The sequence below is a fragment of the Festucalex cinctus genome, chromosome 18 (genome assembly GCF_051991245.1).
Source record: "Festucalex cinctus isolate MCC-2025b chromosome 18, RoL_Fcin_1.0, whole genome shotgun sequence".
In the NCBI taxonomy this organism is placed as follows: Eukaryota; Metazoa; Chordata; class Actinopteri; order Syngnathiformes; family Syngnathidae; genus Festucalex; species Festucalex cinctus.
In genome coordinates this window covers 20,695,502-20,719,056 of record NC_135428.1, presented here as the reverse complement: position 1 = coordinate 20,719,056, position 23,555 = coordinate 20,695,502, and the positions used below count along the sequence as shown (strand labels likewise).

At 38.2% G+C, this 23,555-nt stretch overlaps 2 protein-coding genes across 3 annotated transcripts in view; both read right to left on the bottom strand.

The window, feature by feature from the left end:
- slc8a2a (solute carrier family 8 member 2a) overlaps positions 1 to 11,634 on the bottom strand; it is a 92,131-nt gene extending 80,497 nt beyond the window's left edge. For both annotated transcript variants that reach the window (XM_077505657.1, XM_077505660.1), the window contains exons 1-2: positions 11,536 to 11,634; positions 7,155 to 7,227 (exon numbers count right to left, since the gene is read on the bottom strand). The gene's annotated coding sequence lies outside the window, so the exon portion shown is untranslated. The remainder of the gene's footprint in view (positions 1 to 7,154; positions 7,228 to 11,535) is intronic.
- Positions 11,635 to 13,066: 1,432 nt separating this feature from the next.
- nccrp1 (P1, F-box associated domain containing) lies at positions 13,067 to 17,180 on the bottom strand. Its single transcript, XM_077505026.1, has 6 exons — positions 16,934 to 17,180; positions 16,293 to 16,373; positions 16,122 to 16,218; positions 15,889 to 15,984; positions 13,549 to 13,687; positions 13,067 to 13,468 (listed from the first exon to the last, which is right to left on the bottom strand). Exons 1-6 carry the CDS (start codon positions 17,073 to 17,075, stop codon positions 13,322 to 13,324), a joined length of 702 nt encoding a protein of 233 aa, XP_077361152.1. The 5' UTR covers positions 17,076 to 17,180; the 3' UTR covers positions 13,067 to 13,321.
- Between the last annotated feature and the right edge of the window lie 6,375 nt (positions 17,181 to 23,555).

The window sequence follows — 23,555 nt, the reverse complement described above, 5'->3', positions numbered from 1 at the left end:
CTCAGCGTATAAATTACCACTGCCCAGATTTTTTAATAAGGAAAAAGCAACGTAACCCACGCATAGTGTGTCCACTACGTCAAAACTGCTATCAGTTTGGACAGCAATGCAAGCCCGGTTAATCACAAGGCTTAGTTTACAGCGTGGCAGGCACAATGCCGCACTGTACACTTCCTCAATTTCAGTGATATACAGTACTTTTAAATGACTTAATTAAGCGCTAGACTACTTCCTTATGCACCTCACAACAGAGAATTAAGGTGATGTCTCTCATTAGAAAGGCATAAGCCATCCATTATTTTACATATTTCCTCAGTCCTGTAATTAAGCATCTTAGCAATCTAAGCAGAAGCGAATCAGGCCGCTAAGTGTGGAGAATTACTCTTTGTTATGCTAGGTCCACATTGTTGTGCTTGTACATGTTTATATTAGGGATGTAACGATATCCAAACATCACGATACAATATTATCACGATATCAAGGTCACGATACGATAATTATCATGATATTGTGGGGGGGTGGTGATATTTAAAAAAGATCACAATATTGTAAAAAAAAAAAAAAAAAAAGAGAGCTCATACTAAAGAAAACACAATATTGTGCTTTTGTACATAACAGCAATGCGTATAAACCACATACAATCTCTAATAACAATATTGAGGCACTTACTTGGTAATGCAAGCACACATTGATCGCTTCACAAGCAAATTAGGTTCCCCTCCATCTGACAATTAGCATAGATTTGAAACATAGAAGGCCAAAACATCCTTAATGAAAATTAAATTGCACTAATAAAGTAGCCATTAGAGGGTGTTAGAACTGCACAAATGGAAATCAACCTGACTTTTTTTTAACAGATGTATTTCTTTTAAATATTGTGAACATGACGACGATATTGTGGCAGTTTTAATATCACGATTATCACGATATTGCCCTTATCGTTACATCCCTAGTTTATATCCTCGCAAACAAAGCACCACATTTATTCTACCCTCAATTCTTGCCATTTTGTCACATTTCTCTTTAACACTTTCATTTATATTTTAGGATATATATATATTTTTTAATTATTATTTTAAATTATGGAGATGCCCCATAATAGATACATTTGATTGTTTTGATGTTTTACAGTGGTTCACTTCTTTTTACACCTGTGACAGTTAAAAAAAAAGAAGTGATACAGTATACATTTGTATTGTTTTACATCTTAATACTTTTGTGTTTGTATTACAATCAATAATGTTTAATGTTACTAATATACAATAGAGCTGGGAATCTTTGACTGTCTCACGATTCGATTCGATTACGATTTTTGGGTCTACGATTCGATTCAGAATCGATTTTCGATTCTCTATTCAAATGATTTTCGATTCAAAATTATTTGATTGACAAATGATTTCTGCTTCAATTTACAGATATGCACAACATTGTCATGATCTACTCCAGTCTGCTTTGCTAGACAAAATGACACATAGAGACATTCAAGTGTCTTTTTTTGTTTAAATATTAATTTATTTTGTATTGTAAGTGCCTTTTTCCGCAAAAACAGCATGTGGGCTACAACTGCCTTTTCCACTTCTTCATTTCTAATTTAAATAAAATTGATTTTTGGATATTAAATATCGATTCGATTCGATTAATAAATGAGAATCTTGATTTTTTTGGCACACCCCTAATATACAATACACTTTTATTGATAGTAAAAGTTTGACCAAGAAAGAATTATTTCTGTTTATATTATTTACTATGGGACAAATTGTTTCAAAATACACTCGAAGATCAGCCGTTATCCTTCAACATAAGGTAGATAGAAAATGCTCTCATTGTTGTTATATAATATGCTGAGGCGATTTTAGGCTTACCATTAATTATGCACTGTGAAAGAACAGAAACGGCTTAATGATTAGTTAGTCAACAGCTTTTACAGGTTGACTTCAAGTAATCAATCCATTTGTTTATCTTGTCTTTCACACCCTCCACTCTACTCGAAACATTCCAGACCCCCGCAACCCCCCAAGATGTCTTCATGTGTATCTCAGACAGGCTACCTCCAACGGACAGGGGGCAAATAGAATGAGAGAGGCTTAATGAGCGGACATGAGGTGGACAGAAAGGGCTTTTTGACAAGCTACTGACAGCCAGAAGACAGCACCTCCTAAGGTTTCTATTACATGAGATACTCTGTCTGGGCATTGGCAACCATGTCACCTTAGAAGTTAGCAGTACTCTCCGCTTTAGCTACAACACAATGCTGTTTAAAAAGGTCAAACACAAACAATCAGCAAAATTGACCAAATGGATCAAATTCATGTAATTGATTGTTGTTGTGTTTTAATTATCATGTTGATAGTAAGAAAAAAAAAAAGGCATCCACATCAACAGCAACTATGCTCCGGTGGCTAGTTTATTAGTGCAATTTAATTTTCATTAGGGATGTTTTGGCCTTCTATGTTTAACATCTATGCCAATGATCAGGTGTAGGGAACGTAATATGCTTGTGAACCGAGTCAATATTTGGAGGAACTTAATATGTGCGTGCATTAGCAAGTAAGTGCCTCAATATGAAGTCTGATTAGAGATTGTAGATTGTTTATATGCATTGCTGTAATTTACAAAAGCACAGTCGTGGGCTTTTTTTTAGTATAAGCTCTTTTTTTTTTTTAAACAGTATTGTGACCTTTATTAGTATCGCCAACCTCCCCACAATATCGTGATAATTATCGTATCGTGACCTTTATATTGTATCGTGATGTTTGGATATTGTTACATCCCTACTGAATAAAGGACGGCGTAAACCCAAAATATGAAAGACAATTAAAGAAAGACTAATATACAATCACTTGTCTTTGGGTGGAAGATTTTTTAGATTCATGGTCGTGAATACTTATTACCCAGCAGCCTAAAGTAACACATTTACTACCTAGAGAAACACAAGTTAATCAACTTGTGTACTGGTGCCCTTTATTGTTCACTGTGGTTACTGGAATTGCGAGCATCAGCCTAGTTTAGAACAACAAATTATTAACACAAGGAGCGGAGGCAGCCAGCAAAGTATAGCACGCAAAACGAAACAGGTGGCTTTACTGCATGCTAACTAGTACAAGCGTAGTGAAAGCCTAACAGAGCTCTACAATTTGTAAGGGTGGGAACGTTTTAATTGTTGGTAAACTCATCTGCTTGGCTCTTGTCATGGAGGCACTCAAAGACAACAACAACAAAAAAAAACATTGTTTAATGCAATATTTTGGTTTTCTTTTGGGCATGTAAATATAGTGACTTACTCATCTCTCAGTCAATTGATGTAATCACAGAGAAATCAGTTCATTCATAATCTCGCATTGGTGCATAATAAATCTTTGAAAATTAAATAACGTAAAAACCTGACCTAAATTATTGTAGTGCTGTCACTATTGAATATTTTTAGAATTGATTAATCTATCGATTATTCAATGTGATTCATTTAATTTTGCATTAAAATGTATTACAAAATATATTTTTTTTCCCGATTGCTGTTTATTAACCGGTGATTGGTCTTCGTATTCGTATAGTGATATAAAAAAAAATAAAAGAAGGGAAAAGTAAATACAGATGTTTACAAATGTCTTATTTTGATTAAACACAGAAGATAATCAGCCTTCTTTAATGAATGACTATAGAAATCAATGAGCAATTAATGTTGATATAATGAAAATCAGATGATTTGGACAATTTTAAATAAAAAAATAGCTCCAAATGATTACTTGATTGTTAAAATAGTCGTCGATTAATTTGATAATCAATTACTTGTCGATTAATAAATTAATTTTGACAGCTCTAAACTATTGCACATTACTTTTCGTTTTGACAATTCAATTTATTTATTTTTTAATCGTATCCATCAATAAGAGACCACAAAACAATCTCATTAATGATTGGGGAAAACGGAACCTTTCAAATGTCTTTACTAAATCATGGGCACCAAAAGTTTTCAGTGGGTGAGACAACTACACCGTTTTACTGATTGATCCAGGGGGAAATGTGAGAGAAACGTGAGGTATAGTATAACCCTTTGTCCCGTGGCACCTGAAATGGCACGCGTATCATTGCCTGTGTACAATGCAGCAGCATTGGTTTACTTGGGCCGCTATAGTGGGGGTGGGGTGATGGGGGGGGATGGGGGGGGGGGGGCCTTGTATTACATGCTAAGTAGCAGCAAGCTTTAATGGCAAACTTTTAAGCTTTTAGCCTCAGAGCCACAGAACATGTTGTTTTGTCTTCCTTTTAATATGTCTGGTAATAATTCCGAGAATTTGGTGTCATTAAATGCCACATACTCAAACTTAAGTTTGTTCTTTTGTGATCATCTTTATATTTATATATTATATATATTTTAAATGTTTCTAAGAGTTTGAAAGACAGATTATAGGCAATATCAGAGACTAGGGTTGCCAACTTTCTTAACCCGAAATAAGGGAGAGGTGCACGGCACGGTGTCATGGTGATGTGACCATGATGTGTGAAATCAGTGTATATTCTGATTAGATTCGAAATGCAGAAAGTTTGTACATTTCCTTTAATCCTTGCTACAGGGCATCATTATGTAACCTCATACAAAACCTTAAAGAAACCAAAATTTGTCTCTTTTCCTAAGAAAAAACAGGTGCGAAAAAAATAAAATAAATGCAAAAGAGGAGCGTGACTCACCAAATTTACTTTTTCCATGGATACTTGTAACAGCAGTCTTTTCTTTCTTACAGGTTTATCCATTCTCTCTTCCTACCCGACCGGACAACACTACACATCATCATCATTATTATTATTATTATTATTATTATTATTTTCTAGCGGTTAGCCACTTGCTCAGTATAAGCCGCTACAACAATTGAACGTGACGATGCCTGATGCCTGTGATTGGCTGACAGGTGCTGTGCTTCGTGACATTGCCGTTTTAGCTGATCTAGTACCTGTAGAGTGCAGTTTGCTGTGTTAAGCGCTGATTGCGAAACTTGCCAGCAAGCTAAATTCTCGCAGTATTTGTTCACAAATAGTACGAGAATACATCTTGTATTGCTCCCGCTGATACGTTCGAAGCCGACGTATTAACATTGGCGTTTAGAGTGTAGGCGACATGAAGCTGTGACGAAATCAGGAAGTGCCTCTCTCTCTCTCTCTCTCTCTCTCTCTCTCTCTCTCTCTCTCTCTCTCTCTAGTTGCCTCTCTTACCTTGCAAGATCTCCACATGTAACATCACACCCAGCGACTCATTTTATTGGCTACGAGCAATTTCCTTGTCACTTGTTAACCTACGGGAGCAGCCGTGGTCCAAAAATGGCAAAGATGCCGTTTGCTGCATTTAGTGTAAGAATTGAGAATTATTTTACGGGACTATTGAGGTCCCGTACGGGACATAACAATTTAACCACAACAATTCTGGGCGTTTTGGACAGTTGGCAAGCCTACCAGACACAATTCTGACGAGAGAGAACCAGTCACGTTGACATAGACACATGACTGTGCCCAGCGGAATACCCATCTTCTATTACCTGCAATCTCATATGTGATCCAGGATTATGAGGTTTAATGAAAATGTCAGTGAATCGTTCAATCAGTGTACAAACTAGGGGTGTAACGGTACAGGTAGCCCACGGTACGGTCCGTACCTCGGTTTTTGGGCCACGGTTTCGGTACGTGATTTGTGCATAAAGAGAACTATTTTTTCCCCCAAAATTCACTTTATTTTGCTTCTGAGCAAAAATTGCATTGTGTAACGAGTTTTAACACTATGCGGTACTATAATATATGTACACATAATAATAATAATAATAATAATAATAATAATAATAATAATAATAATAATAATAATAATAATAATAATAATATACAAAAAATTCTGTGTACATCAGGGCAAAGACGCTGGAAGCGTTTGTTCATATTGCTCATGTTTCCTTTAACTCATTTTAGCCAGTCGCGAATTGCCGTGGGATCTTATTACTTTTTACGACATAAAAGTGGCCATTTTTCAAAAATGTTCCTTGTACCTAACCCTACCATGACTTTAAACTTCAAACGTAGAAGAAAACCGAAAAAAACATTAACATTCATCAGTCATTTGAGCTTTTTTTATGTGTACTGAGAATTCCTATTGTGTGTGTGGTCATTGATCGCACCAGTGCAGAATGTGAGCGTGTTCTGGCTTTTCTTTTGTTTATATGCCATAAATATTCATTTTCTTGTTTCAAAACCTTTTTCTAAAACTCAAAAACACACGTGTCTTCTTCATGCGTTTATTGAAAAAGGGACTCGCGGCAGGGGATTAAAAAAAAATACAAATAAAAATCAGTGGTAACAACTACTTTGACACAAGATGGGGGAGGGCGGATGTGTTATTTGTTTAATTTTGTTCTCGTCTCTTTGCTGTTGATGGCCAGCGCGGATTCACGGGAGTCGTGGATTGGATGGCGGCGATGTAAAGCTGGGTTCTTCGAGCCAGTCGTGACGCATGAAGCGTGCCGTCGGTCGGCATTATTTGTTTCATTGCTCTCGCGGGTCTCCGTCGCCTTCACGTGTGTGTGTCCTGATGCATTTTACTGGCTGGGGGAACGAGGGTTGGTGTTGACAGGGCAGAGTGCGTGTCCGCTTTCCGAGTTGAGGCGCGCGGCAGCACTGAGCCCGGCTCGGCAAGCAAGGGAAGGTTGGCTTTCCCTCGCTCGCTCAGTGGTGGCAACGCTCCCGTTCAACATGGATTCACGTATGGAACATGTTACAAGCAACGTTTACACTCCCTCATCGACGTATTCGATAAGGAAGCCGGAATTAATCCACACCACTTCTCCGCAGCTCGCGCTTGTTTTTCCACGTCTGTGTGATGGGGGCGTGTGGGCGGAACCGCAACACTGATTGGACATTAGCTTGCGGGGAGGGCTTTTCTCCAGCCGGCGCGGCTGCCTCGGCTTGCACGCGCTCACACAGTGGCGTGTAAGTGTCATTAAATACAAAATTTGTTCTGGACCGAAAACCCGCGGTCCATAAGGGCGTATTGTCCCGCGCAGGGCGGACCGTACGGTCCGGTCCAAGACCGAGAACCGTTGCATCCCTAGTACAAACCTCAATTTTAATTAAATTGTTAAATGTAAATAAAAGCAGAATACAATGATTAGCAAACCTGAGCTACTTACTGTCTCAAACATCGGCTGTAGTTGTTCCAGGTCGGATGATGTACACTCTCGACATCCACAACATTAGGTAAACCTGCACATAAAATGAGATTAAATACGATAGCATTACAGCACTGTATAGTCAATTCTGACGTAAAGAGAATCCTGCAGTTTTGACGGACACAGGCAGAAAAACAGGAGGAGTAAGAGATATTTCTTTAATTTCATGCTGCTCTCATGTAGTTTAATAAGTCAGCAGAACAAAATCCCTCAGTATGTTGTATTGTTTATTTTAAGATGTATCGAGGGCACTATGATGGATGGACTTTTTGTAGCTGATCTGCCTCGTATATGTGAGATTTCGGTTCCAAATCTCAGCGCCTGCCTCCTTGTGTGGAGGTCGCACGTTCTCCCGATGCTTGCATGGGTTTTCTCTGCGTACTCTCAGTCTGGATTCCTCCCACATTGCAAACCAGGCCTAAAGACTAAAAAAAATGTTATGAGGAGCACAGTATCACTAACTTGCTGAAAGAAAATTTAGGAGTGCAGACTGTGAATTTATTTTTAAAGTAAATATGTTCACTGTGTTATTGATAAATACTAGCTGAAATTACAGTGTTTTAATTAGGGGTGTGCTCAAAAAATCGATACGGCAATATATCGTTGCGGGCCTCTTTACAATACACGTATCGATACGCAGGTGTCAGAATCGATATTGCTCGTTAACTTTAAATTGGCAGTTAACTTTTGCCTTTGCAGCTTGCATTGTACCTAAAAAATAAAAACCAGCAGCGTGTTTGAAGTTAATTGCCTTCAATTAATGCAAAAATAGCACACCAGTGATTGGACACTGTGTCTTGCTAAGAAAAATTAAAGCAGAGGAAGAATATCAATATTTATTTACTTATAAACTTAGCATTGCACATGTGTCTTAATATACCAATTTTCGTATATTTTGTTTAAAAAACGAAATAGAATTTGTTACATGAAAAAAAAATGCCCCAAATATTTCAAAATAAGCAAATTTTAGAACTGTAATTTTAATACTTTGATATTTTTACTCATATCGGCTCATGCCTATTAATAAGTTTTCCCGGTGTGTCTGTGAAAACTGCTCCTTGCTCTGCAGTGCGTGCACATTTAGACCAGGCATGCCACTTGGTGGTAAACCAGAAGAGCTACTAACAAAAACATTTTTTGTCATCCAGCATAATAAACTATCCTTTAGGTATACATATGACTGTTATTATAAAATGCAATTAAATGAATGTGAAATATCGGGATACGTATCGCCTTGAAGGTCAAGTATTGGGATACATATGTATCGCGATACGTATTAAATCGTGACCCCTGTATCGTGATACGTATCGTATCGTGAAGTTGGCGGCAATACCCAGCCCTAGTTTTAATTCACATTTTATTCTGCAAGTTTTGACATGACAAACACTTTAAGTTATAGTGTTAGAGCCTAAAAACAGTGCAACCTTTATTTTCGAACGTTCATGTTTACTAACAATTCAGGTTCACAGAATTCAGAAGCAATTATAATTTGTTAAAAATAAGAATAATTATCTGGTGATTACATGTGTCTACTCCCATGTACAGAATATCTCAATAATCACAGTAACACGGTTGGAAACACTCATGCAAATGTTAAGAAAAAAGATCGTATTTTACATAATTTATACCTTTCTCAACATAAGTATATACTGTAGAGTATACATTTTATTTCATAAGTTTCTCATTTATCTTTTAAAGTTGTAAATGCACTTTTTTGTGTCAGGAGGAGCAATGAAAAAACAAACATTTTATCATTACTCCAATCTATAATGTGAGTTGTGACTGAGATTTTGTATGACGACTTACACCTTGCTTAAAGCCAAATAATGACTTGACTTCACTTAACATGCCTGAAATTTACAACAAGCCTATTTATCTTTAAATGTGAGGCGTATTTTATTCAGCATCTCCACAAAATATCTCATCAAGGTGAAAGTGAAACTCCCGATGTGTTCGCTGTAACAGTAGAGCGGCCTCAGCTGCGTCTCGCATCCGAGAACTTAACAAAATAAAAGCGTCCGACGTCATAAAAAGGAGTCACTATAACACAATTTAGCAGTAATAAATTAAATGATACTGCCTAATGTGTGGGGATTGGCGTCAAGTTGTATTTTACAATTTTAAAATGTGCAGAAACTCTCAAGTTACTTATTGTTTAAAATTACAGAGCTATTAATATGAAAAGAACACATCGGTCGTTTCTGGTTCCTATGCAGTAAAAATTCGTCATTTTACAATGCACATCCTATTTCACTTAACAAAATAAAAGCCTAGCGCGAATGCATATATTTGTGGGGACTGTGTTGTATTTTACAGTTTTAAAAATGTGCATAATTTCACAAGTTACTTCATGTTAAAAATTAGGCAGCTCCTAATATGAAAAGAGAAATGCATTGAGCTTTCACTATTGTCTTACAAATGTTGTAGTGATAGAAAAATGACCAAAACAAATCAGTCACGCTTTGGTTTGGTTTTACAGTACAGCACATATTTTATTATTATTTTTTTAAACTTTTTTTCTTGAATTGTTATTAAATTACTCTATCAATTAATTTTTTTTTTTTTAATTGAATTGTTATGAAATTACTCTATCAATGACTAAAAAAATAATAAAACCATATTGAAATTGGGGGGGGGGGTACATTTTATTGTAAATGTAGGTATAAATTGAGATATAAAATGTGCAATTAATGTGTGATTAATAGTCAGTTAATTATTGAAGTAATGCGATTGATTATGATTACAAATTTTAATCCACTGACACCTCTTGTTCAGATAGATTGTTTTGGACGGACATCAATAAGCAACGTAGTTTTGTGCAAGTGAAAAATAAGTATGTTGTTGTTGTTATGCAATACAATAGCACCCTCCAATGGTTGAAAGTTCAAACAGACACTAACTGACGTTTGCATTTACAGGTAGAAGTGGAGGATTTATTAACATTATTATTAATTAATCACATTAATAAATTATGTGGTTGTAAATGTAGTAGTAGTTGGAGTAATAAATTTATTTTTCATAGGGTGTGTGGAAAATGAAGTTTGGCACTTAGACAGGATCTTTAGTCATACTGTAATACAAATTTGCATTATGTTCATATTATAATGTTATGTTGATAAAAGTACTGTAATTGCACGAATACAGTATCTGCATGTGCGTGCAAGTTCATTCAAGTTAAACAGTGCTGAATTATTATTTTTTTGTACATTTTATACATTCTTAATAAACGGCACATTATGTGCAAAAATCTACCCTGTGCTTAATATGTACATAAATATATTTGAACATCGATAGAGACTCCGATTGAAATTAATTTTCATGAAAACAAATTTGCCATCATCTTTGGATGAAGTATACTTGACCCCCCCCCCCCCCCCCCATGGCCCCCCCTATTTATAAAAGTCTGCCTCCGCCACTGTTGATGGGGATTCCCAATTTGAAGCGGCATTATGAGATGATGCAATTTTGAGAAAACGTCTCTTCAAAAGTATTTTTTGAAGAGGCGTTTTCTCAAAATTCGGATATAGAATAACAAAAATAAATGCACTGAAGCTGCAAGCAGTTACAAAGTGAAAAATCAAGAGAGTCCTTATTTAAAGCGATGTACATTTAGGATCAGCCTATAAGCCATTCTCAAATGCAGAAAAAAAAAAAAAAGAATAAACATTTGCTTTAATATTAGGATCTGTGTTATGTTTGGAGTTCCTAGGATGCTTTTTATCAACTTGGGATGGAAATAAATTTGTCGTTCTTTCTTGTGGTTCTTTTTTTACGTTTATTTAATAAGAAATACATTGTTATCCTGACATACTGTATTTGTTTTGGATTCATGAACTGGGGACATGTTTTGTTTTGTTCAAAAGTAATAACTTATGTTCTGTTTTGAATGAAAATGTAATTTTGTTTTGAGTATTACAGTAATATCTCCTGTCCAACCCGAATTTGACTCTTTGCAAAAAATATTTGTACTTTGCCCTTTCAGGAAAAAGCTAAATTGTTCACAGATGTGAATCTGAACCTCACTGTTTCTATGTACTGCTCTGCAATTGACTGGCGACCACTCCAGTGTACCCGACCACTTGTTAGCTGGGATAGGCTCTCGTTAACCCGCACAACTAAAGAGGACAAGCTTTTAGGTTCCTAAAGTCGTGGTCTGTCAGTGTGCCCTGTCCGGAGTAGAAGCAAAAGGTACATTTTAAGCATTTTAAGTGAGACGAAGCACTGATAAATTAACATATATAATTGATATGAAAATTCGGGCAGGTGATGATGTCGGTCAATGTTGGCCACTGTTATTTTACTAAATGTTCCTCTTTTAATCATCCGTCCGCAAGTCTCTTACCTTCTAGTTTATGGCACAGCTCCCTTGACAGGTGACATTGCTTCTAAAAAGTATGCAAGATCACGACTGGTTTCTGTCCACGTCTCCACACAGGCACACACGGCGAAAGGAGCACACGCGACTGGTCACGTGACGCGCACACTGTCTCCTCCCAGTTCCGACTCGAATCCACGGAGGCACCCCCCCCCCACACACACACACACACACACACACAAAATGTGTGCATTTCTGTACATATTCCTGCAGGTCAGGATTAGATGAAAAGATCTCAGGGTCAGGACCGGACCGCAGTCTGCCATTTGGTGACCCCTGGTGGAGACCTTAGTATAGTATAGTATGGGGTATATGCCACGGAAGAGGCGGGACTTCTTTTTGCACATCAGTTTGTTTCCGGTTCAGTTTGCGACGTGTGGGCTGCATCAAAATACTTGCACTTACGACTTTGTGCCCCTCGGGTGCTCGTTCGCAACCCGGACCGGAACCAAACTGATGTGCAAAATCACGTCCCGCCCCTTCCGTGGCATGTACCCCATAGTATAGTATAGTAGGCACTGTCCCAATATTCACAAAATTACATTATACTTGGTCACTATATACAAACGTTTGAGTAAATATATAATGATTATCCTTGTACTTTTGTGCTACATTATGTTTGTTATGCGTTAGTGTTGTTCTGATACCATTTTTTGGACCCCGATCCCGATATCCAGCTTTGCAGTATCGGCCGATACCAATACCATACCGATACCTATGTTTTGTTTTTTTTCCCCCTCAACATGAAAAAGCTGTCCTGCCATTGGTTCAGAGCATTCAAGGGCCAATAGGATATCTTTGATCGGCATGCAGTGAACATGTCGTATATCAGTGAATGTCATGCACGAGCAAGACACAAGATGTGGCATCCAAAATCCTATATTAGAGTTGGAATGAATGGTATCGGCAAGTTACTTGTGAGTACTCACCGATACCGATACCACTGTTTTAATGTAGTATTGGCGCCTCTGCCGATACCAGTATCGGTATCGGAACAAAGAAAGCCACCGCAACATTGCTCATTGTGGCCTGACAGGGCAACCACACAAAAAAGCTTAATGTAGGACCATATATTTACCTTGTGTAGCTTTAAAAGCTGCGATATGCGTTATGTTATTTTTACTTTGTGAAGATCTCATAGATTTAGTAGAGATCACTGGTGCAGTTTTTCCCACTTTATGAAATAAGATGCAAATACATGAATGTTAGACAACATGTATCCATATGCATGAGAGGGGTATTTTTTATGTACAGTCTGTAGTATTTTAAATTCCATAAATTCCATATTTATGGTATTGATTGTTCAAATAAGCACTATTCTACTTGGAAAAGAAATCAGGGCTGCACAGAAGTATGTGGTACATTGTACACCTGAGTGGTCCAACATACTAACAGAGACATTTTGTTTTTTAACCACAAAAATAATTAGATTGGAATGGGCCGATAATATCTTGTATATAGCACACCACACAATGCACATTTTAATATGGGTGTATTTAAATGGACTGAAAACATTGACATGCCCCCCCCCAAAAAAATAAATAAATAAAAAATAAAAATAAAACATAAAAAATCTAAATGAAAGCAACTTATTTCAATGTTGAAACAAAACTCCATTTTACATTTTATTTTGTATACACTTTTATTTCAATTCTGAGAAGCGCACTTAGGCTTCCATATCCTGTATGCATTGATCAGCATTAAAAAGTAAGGTTGTCGGTACGTTTCAGCAACCTTTCTAGAAAATGTATGTCTATGAGCTGGTTTTGATAGGTTTGACAGTGACTGAACTTCCAGTAAACATTGTGGGGAAGAAGGACATCATGAATTGGTTCTTCAGTCTGTGCAAGAAGCTAATGTACCTCACTCCCGGACCATAGCCAGAGAACACATGTGACACCTACAGGTCGACAGAGAGCAATGCAATGAAAATCAGATGTGCAAGTGAAAAAAGAACAGCTGACTGAGTTGACAGCCTACCTCCTTCCATGTGTGCGAATAGGTGCTCAGATCCTCAATGGGGTTGACAGTGTGCTCTGAGATCACGGTGCTTTTGTCTGCACCTAATAACTTCACATGGAGTTGGTAGATTGACTGATGCAGTTGACTCTCCTCATACCTGGTTAAAAATAACATTACGTTAAGGAATCTTCAGTTTCATTTTATGTAGGGATACAGACTAAGAGAGAACATTAATCAAATATTGAATACTAATGTAGAATCACTACTGGAATGTTCAGTTTTGGTTCACAATGTTATGATTCAGTGATTTTAAGAATGTGACTGAAATAACTGTAAATTTAAGTGCCTTATAATGCACAGTACATGGCTGGGAAAAAACACCTTAAAATAGAGGGGGAAACCTTTTTAAATATTATCCCGTTAAACCTGATCATTTAAAGTGCCCCACACCCCTTTCCTGATTTTTTTTTAAATTTATTAGTTCATCTAGCCAATTTTAATACAGTATTTCACCAGACAACTCGAGTAAAAAAAAGTTGGACAAACTTCAGTTTCTGAGTTTTGATCTTATTAAGGGTAAAAAAAAATAATAATCCGTGCCAGTGTGAAAAATTGATTGACACCTCATTATTAAATCATTAGTGATTAATCAAAGGTTTTGGAAAGCTGACTATAATCCCTAATTCCTGCCAGACTTGTTAAATCACATAATCTTAAATATAGAACAAGGGTTGTGGGGTAAATATTGTATAGTTTTTTGTTATAGTTCTGTAACCACCATCTGGGATGAGGGTGAAAATTTGAAACAATGAGCCCTAAGAACCTTCTAAAGCACATACTTTCTTTGACGCACGCAAATGTTGCACAAGTGAGTATTGTTCCACTAAAGTATCAGTTGCTCCAGAGTCCAGACTGCTTCTAAATGGTGAGATTTTGCCCCTGAAAGTTACGACTAGGGATGTAACGATCAGGGCAATATCGTGATATTAAAAGTGCCACAATATCGTCGTTGTCATGTTCACAATATTTAAAGGGAACACATCTGTTTAAAAAGTCAGGTTGATTTCCATTTGTGCAGTACCCTCTGGTGGCTAGTTTCTTTTAGTGCAATATAATTTTCAGTAGGGATGTTTTGGCACTCTATGTTTAAAATCTACACTAATTTTCAGATGAAGGGGAAAGTAATATGCCAGTGAAGCAAGTCGATATGTGGAGGAACTCAATGTGTGCGTGCATTAGCAAGTAAGCGCCTCAATATTGTTATTGGAAATTGTGGGTGGTTTATATGAAAAGATTCATTGCATTACCATTAATTTCAGTGTGAGAAAGTCATTTTGATACAAGTGTGGTCATGGACCAAATAAAATGGATAGCCCATGTGTATATTCCTTTCACAGAACACGCTAAACACAAGCACCGAACTGCTAAAAAGTAAAATATATAAATATAAAAATATCAGTGCTGTCAAAGTTAAAGCGTTAACTAATTAATTAATCACAAAAAAATATCGCATTAATCATTGTATTACCACAGATTAATCACACTATTAATTTTGACCGCAGATGATCCTTTTTAGCCAAAAGTGGATGGTCACATTAAAGGTAGCTGTTGGAGTTTGAGCAATAAACATAACTACATGCATTAAAGTAAAGCATCCATCCATCCATTTTCTTGACCGCTTATTCCTCACAAGGGTCGCGGGGGCTGCTGGCGCCTATCTCAGCTGGCTCTGGGCAGTAGGCGGGGGACACCCTGGACTGGTTGCCAACCAATCGCAGTTAAAGTAAAGCATTTAATAAATATTTACATATGCTGGAGGTAATTTTTTCCCATTTTAAATTATGCAAATAATTAATTGATTAGAAAAAGCAGGATGAGCGTGTGCAGTGGATATAAATTTTTGAAGACGTCCTCATAACATTAAATGTTGAAAAAATTAACACATAACAGGTGCGCTTCAAATTTAGCAGGAAAAATATGTTGAGGAAAAAAAAGCTTTTTTAAGTCAGTGATTAATCATGATTAATCAAAATTCTATGATGTGATTAATCTGATTAAAAAATTTAATCGTTTGACAGCTCAAATAAATATATATAAATATATATAAATGTATATTTATTGCAATGTCAGTTTTTTCCAAAAAATGTGCGCAACCCTTGTGAGGAAAAAGCGGCTGAGAAAATGGATGGATGGATATCAAACACAAACATTATATGCACGTATTAATAAAATCTGGAGAGGCTTTTATGACATGCAGTTATTTTCATGTGCCTAGCAACCAGGCTGATAAGGCATGCGATAATGTTGCATATCACTGTATGTTCCATTGTGAGTGCTTTGAAGTAAATGTTCACCCACCAGTCTTGAATGACTATTTCCGGTTGAAAATCATCCAGCAGCTCTTCCCATAGGCCCTCTGCCTTCAGGTCCACAGTCTGTTCCAGGGAAAACCAACTAAGAAAGAAAGAAATTATTTTACTCTACTCTGTCAGCTTACTATGACTCTGACCTGTGTTCATATTAACTATTTAAGCTAATGATTTCATTAAGTAAAAATTAAGAGCAGTATGAAAAATATAAATACAAATTACCTGTGCTGAGGCAAAGCACAGACTACAGCCTCTTTTGGAATGCCACTGGTATCGTAAGGGAGAACTTCTGTGCTAGTGGTCCAGCCACTGAAGTCCCCTGTGAATTAAGCTTTAGATTGTTTACTTAATGCTTATATGTTGTCAAGCATGTTAATCAGTCCTGTTTCCTACCTTCCGGTTGAAAAATCGGAGGGCCGTGCATGGGAGCTTCTGGCAACTCAGGTTCAGGTGGGGCAGTATCTATACTCAACCCTGTGCAATGTTGAGGACAAAGTGTGAAAACACCGCACCTGTAGATTTAGTCTACAGCAAATATTACAAAGCTGTCTGTCTTACAAGGTTGCTGGGTGTGCCTGTGGTACTGCACATTAATCTTACATTTCACATAAACGTCCAGTATTGCATATTACTTTCTCATACTGAGGAGTAAATGGTAATATCTTCAGTTTACAACAAGACAATTACTGTATAATGAACCAACAATTGGCATGCAACGTCATCTCCTTGATCAACAACACAGTAGATACAAAGTTATGTATTTTTAGTGATGCTGTATGGTGTACTAAATTTAATAATCCCTAAAAAAGTAGAAAACTAATGATCAGGCGATCAATAATAATAATAATAATAATCCATCCATTTTCTTGACCGCTTTTTCCTCACAAAGTTGGCCAGCATAGTCCTTACTGGAGTCAAGAGTGTCTAAAAATGAATGTCTTACCTGTAGACTGCTGTGACTCAGTCCTGAAACACTATCAATTAGTAAAAGAAGCTAGTACATTAGTTGTGTGCAAGTTGTGTTGTTATGGTACCGTGAGGAGAAGGGTTCTTGAGCAGATTTCTCCCAAATGGTTTGGCTTCATACACAGCCTTCCAGTCCAGGCTTTCTGGTGCTGGTAAGGCCTGCAGACCCCATTCATCCTGGCATCTCTTCTTCCATTCAGCGGCACTCATGTTTCGGCTGATTATTTGTGCGTGCAGTGTTTCAACGAGGAAGTTCTTTGGGACATTTATTGCAGTGTTGTGACTGAGTCCACACCGCACCCCTGTGTGGCAATGTAAGCAAGGCCACGCAAGCTTCTGCCCAAGGTCTTAAAGGCACAGTAACCTTTTTATGTCTTTATGGTTCGCTCTCACTTGCTTGATTTTAGATTCTACAGATTGCCATCCCGGTCCGTGCTGTAATGCATCACTAGACTAGGCTAATGCATCGTATATATTCTACCTGGTGGATTGAGTCACTGCGCAGTCCTAATCTGACAGTTCAACATAAATAAAATCGAATAATTATTCATTTAGAATTTTTCCTACAGATCTTTTATCAGAGTTATACTTTTAGAGGTTCCTAAATGGCTCAATTATAGCAGCCATTGGGCGTACATAGTGATGTAATGACAAATGTCTCCATCTTGTGGACTCAAATGACATGTACAACACAATAAATTATTATGGCTACGGACTAGGAAATATAAATGCAATTCTTCTCAGAGTGTTGTTTTGTTTTATTTTATTTTGTTTTGTGTTGTTTTGTTTTGTTTGCAACCTCTGAAACACTTACCAGTTAAATGATACAGGTAAATTGGAATGATCATTGAAGCACTTTTTTACGTTATGTTTTAATTCTTTGCACTTCATATTTTGACCGGTATTTCTTTGGCCACTTGATATTTGTGCTATATAATTTATCGTTGTCAACGAAGTTTTTATGAACAGAAGGGGGCTTAAAATTGACTCTAAATTGTCCTTTGGTGTAAATGTGAGTGTAAATCAGAGGTTGGCAACACACCTGATTCCTACCAGCTTCAACCAGTAAGTTCTGCATAAGCCTGATAATGATTCTGATTATTGGAATCAGATGTTGGAGACGGAAAACCTCTAAATCCTGCATGGATCCCCCCCTCCTCGAGAAAAGCAACTTCCCACGACTTATGTAAATGGTTGTTCGTCAATATGTGTCGTGTGATTGGCTCGTGACCAGTTCAGGGTGTTCAGCTGGGCTAGGCTCCAGCACACCCGTGACCCAGTGAATGTAGCAACCTTTGTGGTGAATCAAATCATCGCTTTTATAAAATTCCTTGGAAATCACAAAGGCACCATGCTCCCTGTCTAACTATTTTTATTAACATAACAGTGACGTGTACGAAACAAATAATGTATAAAATAGCAGATGTGGTCATTGCTCTCCACTATTTGGCGTTTTTAAGTCATCAAATATATCTAAATATTATATTACTGGGGATGGGGGCCGACACTAGGCCTTATTTCAAAGTTTTGATCTTCCAGACAGCGACATATGAGTATCGGTCGCCCTCTTGTGGCCATTTTATGATCAGGAACTAGAAATTAAAAGAATAGTACATTGCCGTTAATCTCATGCAATTTTAAGGAAAAATGCTGGAATGTATAGGTATTTCTTTAAAATTATATGTCAGTTTTTTGGGGACATTTTCTGTATCAAAAGTTATATTTTTAAAGTTTTAAAGTGATGCTTTAAACTCTGTTATAATTTATTGTAATTTGTTTACCACTATCCATCCATCCATTTTCTTGACCACTCATTCCTCACAAGGGTGGCGGGGGGTGCTGTTGGTTTTATTCTGCGGTTGCTAAAAATCCTGTTGCTAATTGGAAGGGCTTTAGCACACCACCATACAAAAATGTAAAATTAAACGATTAATATTTTCATCAGCTTAATCACATCTTAGAATTTGGATTAATCACGATTAATGGCTTGATGAAAAAGCCTTTTTATCAGCATTTTTTGACTGCCAAATTTAAAGAGCACTGTTATGTATTAATTATTTCGACATTTAAAATGTTATGAGGACGTCTGCAACATTTTTTCATCCACTGCACACGCATCCTCCTCTTTTTCTAATCAGTTCATTACTTGCATAATTTAAAATGGGGGGGGGGGGGGGGGAATGACTCAAATACTTTGACATGAACAAATATTCTGAATGTGATATACAAACATTTATTAAAGGCTTTACTGTAATGCATGTAGTGATGTTTATTGCTCAAACACAAACTGTACTACTTTTAACGTAACCCTCCACTGTCAGCTATAGGATCATCTGCACACAAAATTGATAGTGTGATTAATCTGTCATGATTGGGTTTTTGTGCATGGCAGGTCTTTGTTTTTTGGTTATAGTCTTCTTCGCCAAGATGCTGCAGCCAGCCCACCCTCTCCCTGCCTGATTGCCTGCCTCCTGAGTTATTTTGTTTTGGGATTTTGCCAGACCTCAGCAAAATAAACTGTTTTCTACTACTTGTTGCCTCTGCATTCTGGGGTCCAACCTCAGACAATCCATAACATAATCTGCGTTAATACGTTATTAATGCAATATATTTTTTGTGATTAATTAATAAGTTAACACTTTGACAGTACTAATGTAAAAACAAGTTGGAATCCTGAAATAATGATCTTATCTCACTTAACTCATAAATTGACTTATTCTGTATGAAATCTGGGCCTGTTAAACACAAAGCTACAGCAAGTCATGAGTTATTCTGTTTTTTTGAATTGCAGAAAGTAGACACGCAGGTTTATTTTAATTTCTTCCATCTAATGAAAGAAGAGATTTAATTGTTATCCCTGACACTGTACATCACTGGCACATATGAATGAATGTATTTGAAATCATTCATTCTCAATAAATAATAATTTTCTGACAAATTAAGTGAAGTTTGATATTGTCCAGCCGCACCCTGCATGTGGCACAGAGGCTCAGGTTGGTAATCTTTATTTGCGCAAACATTAAAGTTTTTTATGTGTCACTCTTCTATTCTGCTCACCCAACCCATAACCAGATACGACATTGGACACTTGTCATCCACCCTTGAGTTTCTGTGCTTAAAGGGTGTGACATACCATTGCATGTCAGCTGCCTGATGATGTATGAGGTAATCCACTCAAAGCAGTTGAACAAACACATTCTTCAACAGGAGACAGTGATGGATGAAAAGGAACTCCCCACTAATAATATAACTCCTTATAACCCCAATTTAACCGGTTTACTACTACTCACCACCTTACCAAATATTTATGCTATTAAGGCTTCAGTATTAGATTGGATTGTTTGTCACACTGAGCCAGTTCAGTGCAACTCAGTGCAACTGAGTTTGAAATGATTTATTTGGTCTTATTTTTTGGAGAAAACACTTTTATATTCACACACAAAAAAAAAAAGACTTTGGTAGAGTACTTGTGTGTATACATACAGAGTTGCTGGCAGCATGGCTTCATTTCAGTGATGGTGAATGTAAGCATGAATGTTTGTCTGACTGCCTTCTGTCTCTCTGCAAATCCATTACAATTTCAGCTATGCTGACAAAACGTATTGCTCCTTTTGAAATCATTTAAGCAGTTTCACTTTTCACATCACAGAATACACATATTGAAGTCTGATCAACAACTCTAAGTATACATTTGTTAACTGGAAACCGGGGGCGGGGGGGGACCTCTTGGGCCACTGGCAGACAGCATGGAAAAAACTAACACAGAAGATATGTTTGGGTGAGTGCATCTTTCATTCACAGAGCAGCAGGCCTGTCAAAGCCTCTGAACATCCACTGGCGCTAATAGCTTTTATGCATCCTGTGCCAAAGGTCCTTTTGATATTCCAGTCTTCCCTGGCTCAGTCTCTTCTACCCTCACGCATCCACCACTTTTGCGATGCCAAAAAAAGAAAACCAGCTTGCTTGAATAACTTCCACCCAGGGGGACGTACGAAGCTCTGCACTGATGAAGTGATTCATAAGGCTTGCCAAGAATTTGTCTGCTTTTTATTACATAATATAACAGACTTAATACTGTACTGTGTACATATACCTACCATTCCTATTTCAACAAAAGGCAATGCATGTCAAAAGCAAAACTTTCTCATAGAAAGTTCACCACAAATATTCATCAGTGTGTGAGGATTCGCGACATAATGACCCGAGGTGTAGTAAGCACTTCATCTGTCTTATCCACTGTATCTACAGTCTTCATTTCACAGCTCCACCAGGGTCCGTGTCGAGCCACGTTTTATACTTCCTGAACACATTTGACTGTGAGGCCTCTGCACCGTTGCTCAAGTATCTAATTTCTTCACGCCCTTTTCCACCCGTCTCTTGTGACTGTCGTGCAGTAAGTTCGAATCTTGAGCAGTTGTACATGTTCACACAGCTTCCATAGGTGCAAGTAAGCAATTGCCAGATAAAAGGTTCACATTAGTTGTAGCCTACTTGGTTCAAAATGCGAAGATGAAATATATAGTTGTAAAATGTTCTTACATTACATGCGCATGAAAGGGAATTTCTATGTTTTGAATGTGCATGTGCATATGTTTGCTACTACAGTAGGATGTAATGTGTAATCACCAAGAAGATAAATAATGTATGCAACCTTTGACTTTTTACCTCAGACACGCTAAGAAATTTGTGATATCACCTAAAATAACACTTTCCCTCTTTATAACACGAAATGGAAGCAAATCCTCAAAATTACAACTAGCATGCACCATATTCAATTGCAACTTTCAGCATCCAACTTAGGAATTTCTGAAAATGTATTCAAAAAAAAAAAAAAAAGGATCAAACCATTACAATACGGAAGTGTGCACTGCCAATGTGTGAAGTAAACAGTTTTGACTAGTCTGTCATTCTTACTGTAAAGTCATTTTAACATATTGATAAAGTCATTCAAACATATTGCCAAGTTATTTGAACATTATGGTAAAGTCATTCGAATGTACTAGTCATTCCAATGTATTCGTAAAGTCGTTCGAACGTCTTGATAAAGTTGTTTATAATTCTTGGCAAAATTTCCATCATGCCACAGGGTATTGACTACTAGAGCATATACAATTGTGGCATTATCTTGTGGCATTATGAGAAAATACTCCATTGCATTAGGGGAGTAAAAAAATATTTTTAGCCATTTGGTCAATATTGTGCCAATACATTCAAACGACTTTACCAAGATGTTTGAACGAGTTTATCAATATATTCAAACGAGATGTTTGAACGAGTTTATCAATATATTCAAACGACTTTGTGGTACAATCGGACAACATAACCCAGTCAAAACATTTTACCCCACACTGTGTCACGCCGCCACCAGGCGTGGCGGCTCATGCTTTTATTTTTGTGCCTCTGTTTCCCGTTTTACTCTGAAATCCTAACTCTCCTCTCACCCCAGGTCACTTGCCCTTCCTGCCGCTCACTCATTACCGGTCCCCGCCCATGATTATCACCACCTGCCACCAATCACCTACAGCAATAAAAGCCACCTGCATTCTCCCCTCCGTTGCCGAAGTGTCACCGTCAGTGCATGGAAGCGTCCCACAGTCCTTATGTCCTTGTTCATGTTGCCTAGCGTTGTTGCCTTGTTTTTGTGCCTTTTCCTCCCTTTTGGAGCGCCTTTAGTTACCCCTTTTGCCTTGTGCCCTTTTTCCTCCCTAGCGGAGCGCTTTCTGTTGTCCCCAGTACCTTTTGCCTGTTTTTTCCTCCCTAGTGGAGCGCTTTTTGTTCTCCACTTTTTCCCCTCCCTGTTCTCCTCTCAGTTTGAGAGGAGACCTTTGTTGGCCGGAAATAAACCTGCTGCCTTGGTGGCCTACCTTACGCCTGCGTCTGAGTCCTACTTGTCCTCGCCTTGTCAGTACACTTCGGCCAGCATGGACCCAGCAGGCACGGTCGAGGCCGCACTGCAGAGCCAGGAGGCCCGGCTCAACAACCAGGACCGGATCCAACAGACCATGCTGTCCCGGATGGAGGAATTGACCAGCCAGGTCCACGAGCTGGTAAGCCTTTCACGGCGTCGAGCGCCAGCTCCCACTGGACAGATTCCTCATCCTGAACTCTCCGTCCCGACCACGCCATTCACCGGGGTAGGGTTAAGACTGGCCTCCCCAGAACGATACTCCGGTGAACCCGGACGCTGTCAGACTTTCCTCACGGAATGTGATATCCACTTCGAACATTTACCACAGGCATTCTCCACAGCCCGGTCCCGGGTGGCCTTCATGGTTTCTCACCTGACTGGACGGGCCAAAACCTGGGCAACCGCGGAATGGGCCAGGGGTTCCTCGGTCTGTCAGAGCGGAAAGGACTTTCAAGCCGCCTTGCGCCAAGTCTTCGATCCCGAGAACCACGACCGAGAGAAGGCATGAGCTTTGAGCCGGCTTCAACAAGGCAGAGAGCCCGTCAGCGATTATGCAATCCGCTTTCGAACGTTGGCAACAAACAGTGGCTGGAACGCCATAGCATTACATGATCATTTCTTGAAAGGACTGTCACCTGCCATTCAAGAACTCCTTATTCCCATAGAACTCCCCACGGACCTGGACGCTATGATATCCCTCGCCATTCGCACCGATCACCGTCGCCAGGAACTGGCCAAGATCGGTGGACTCCGAAGGAGGGAGGAACCCACCCCCTGGTCAC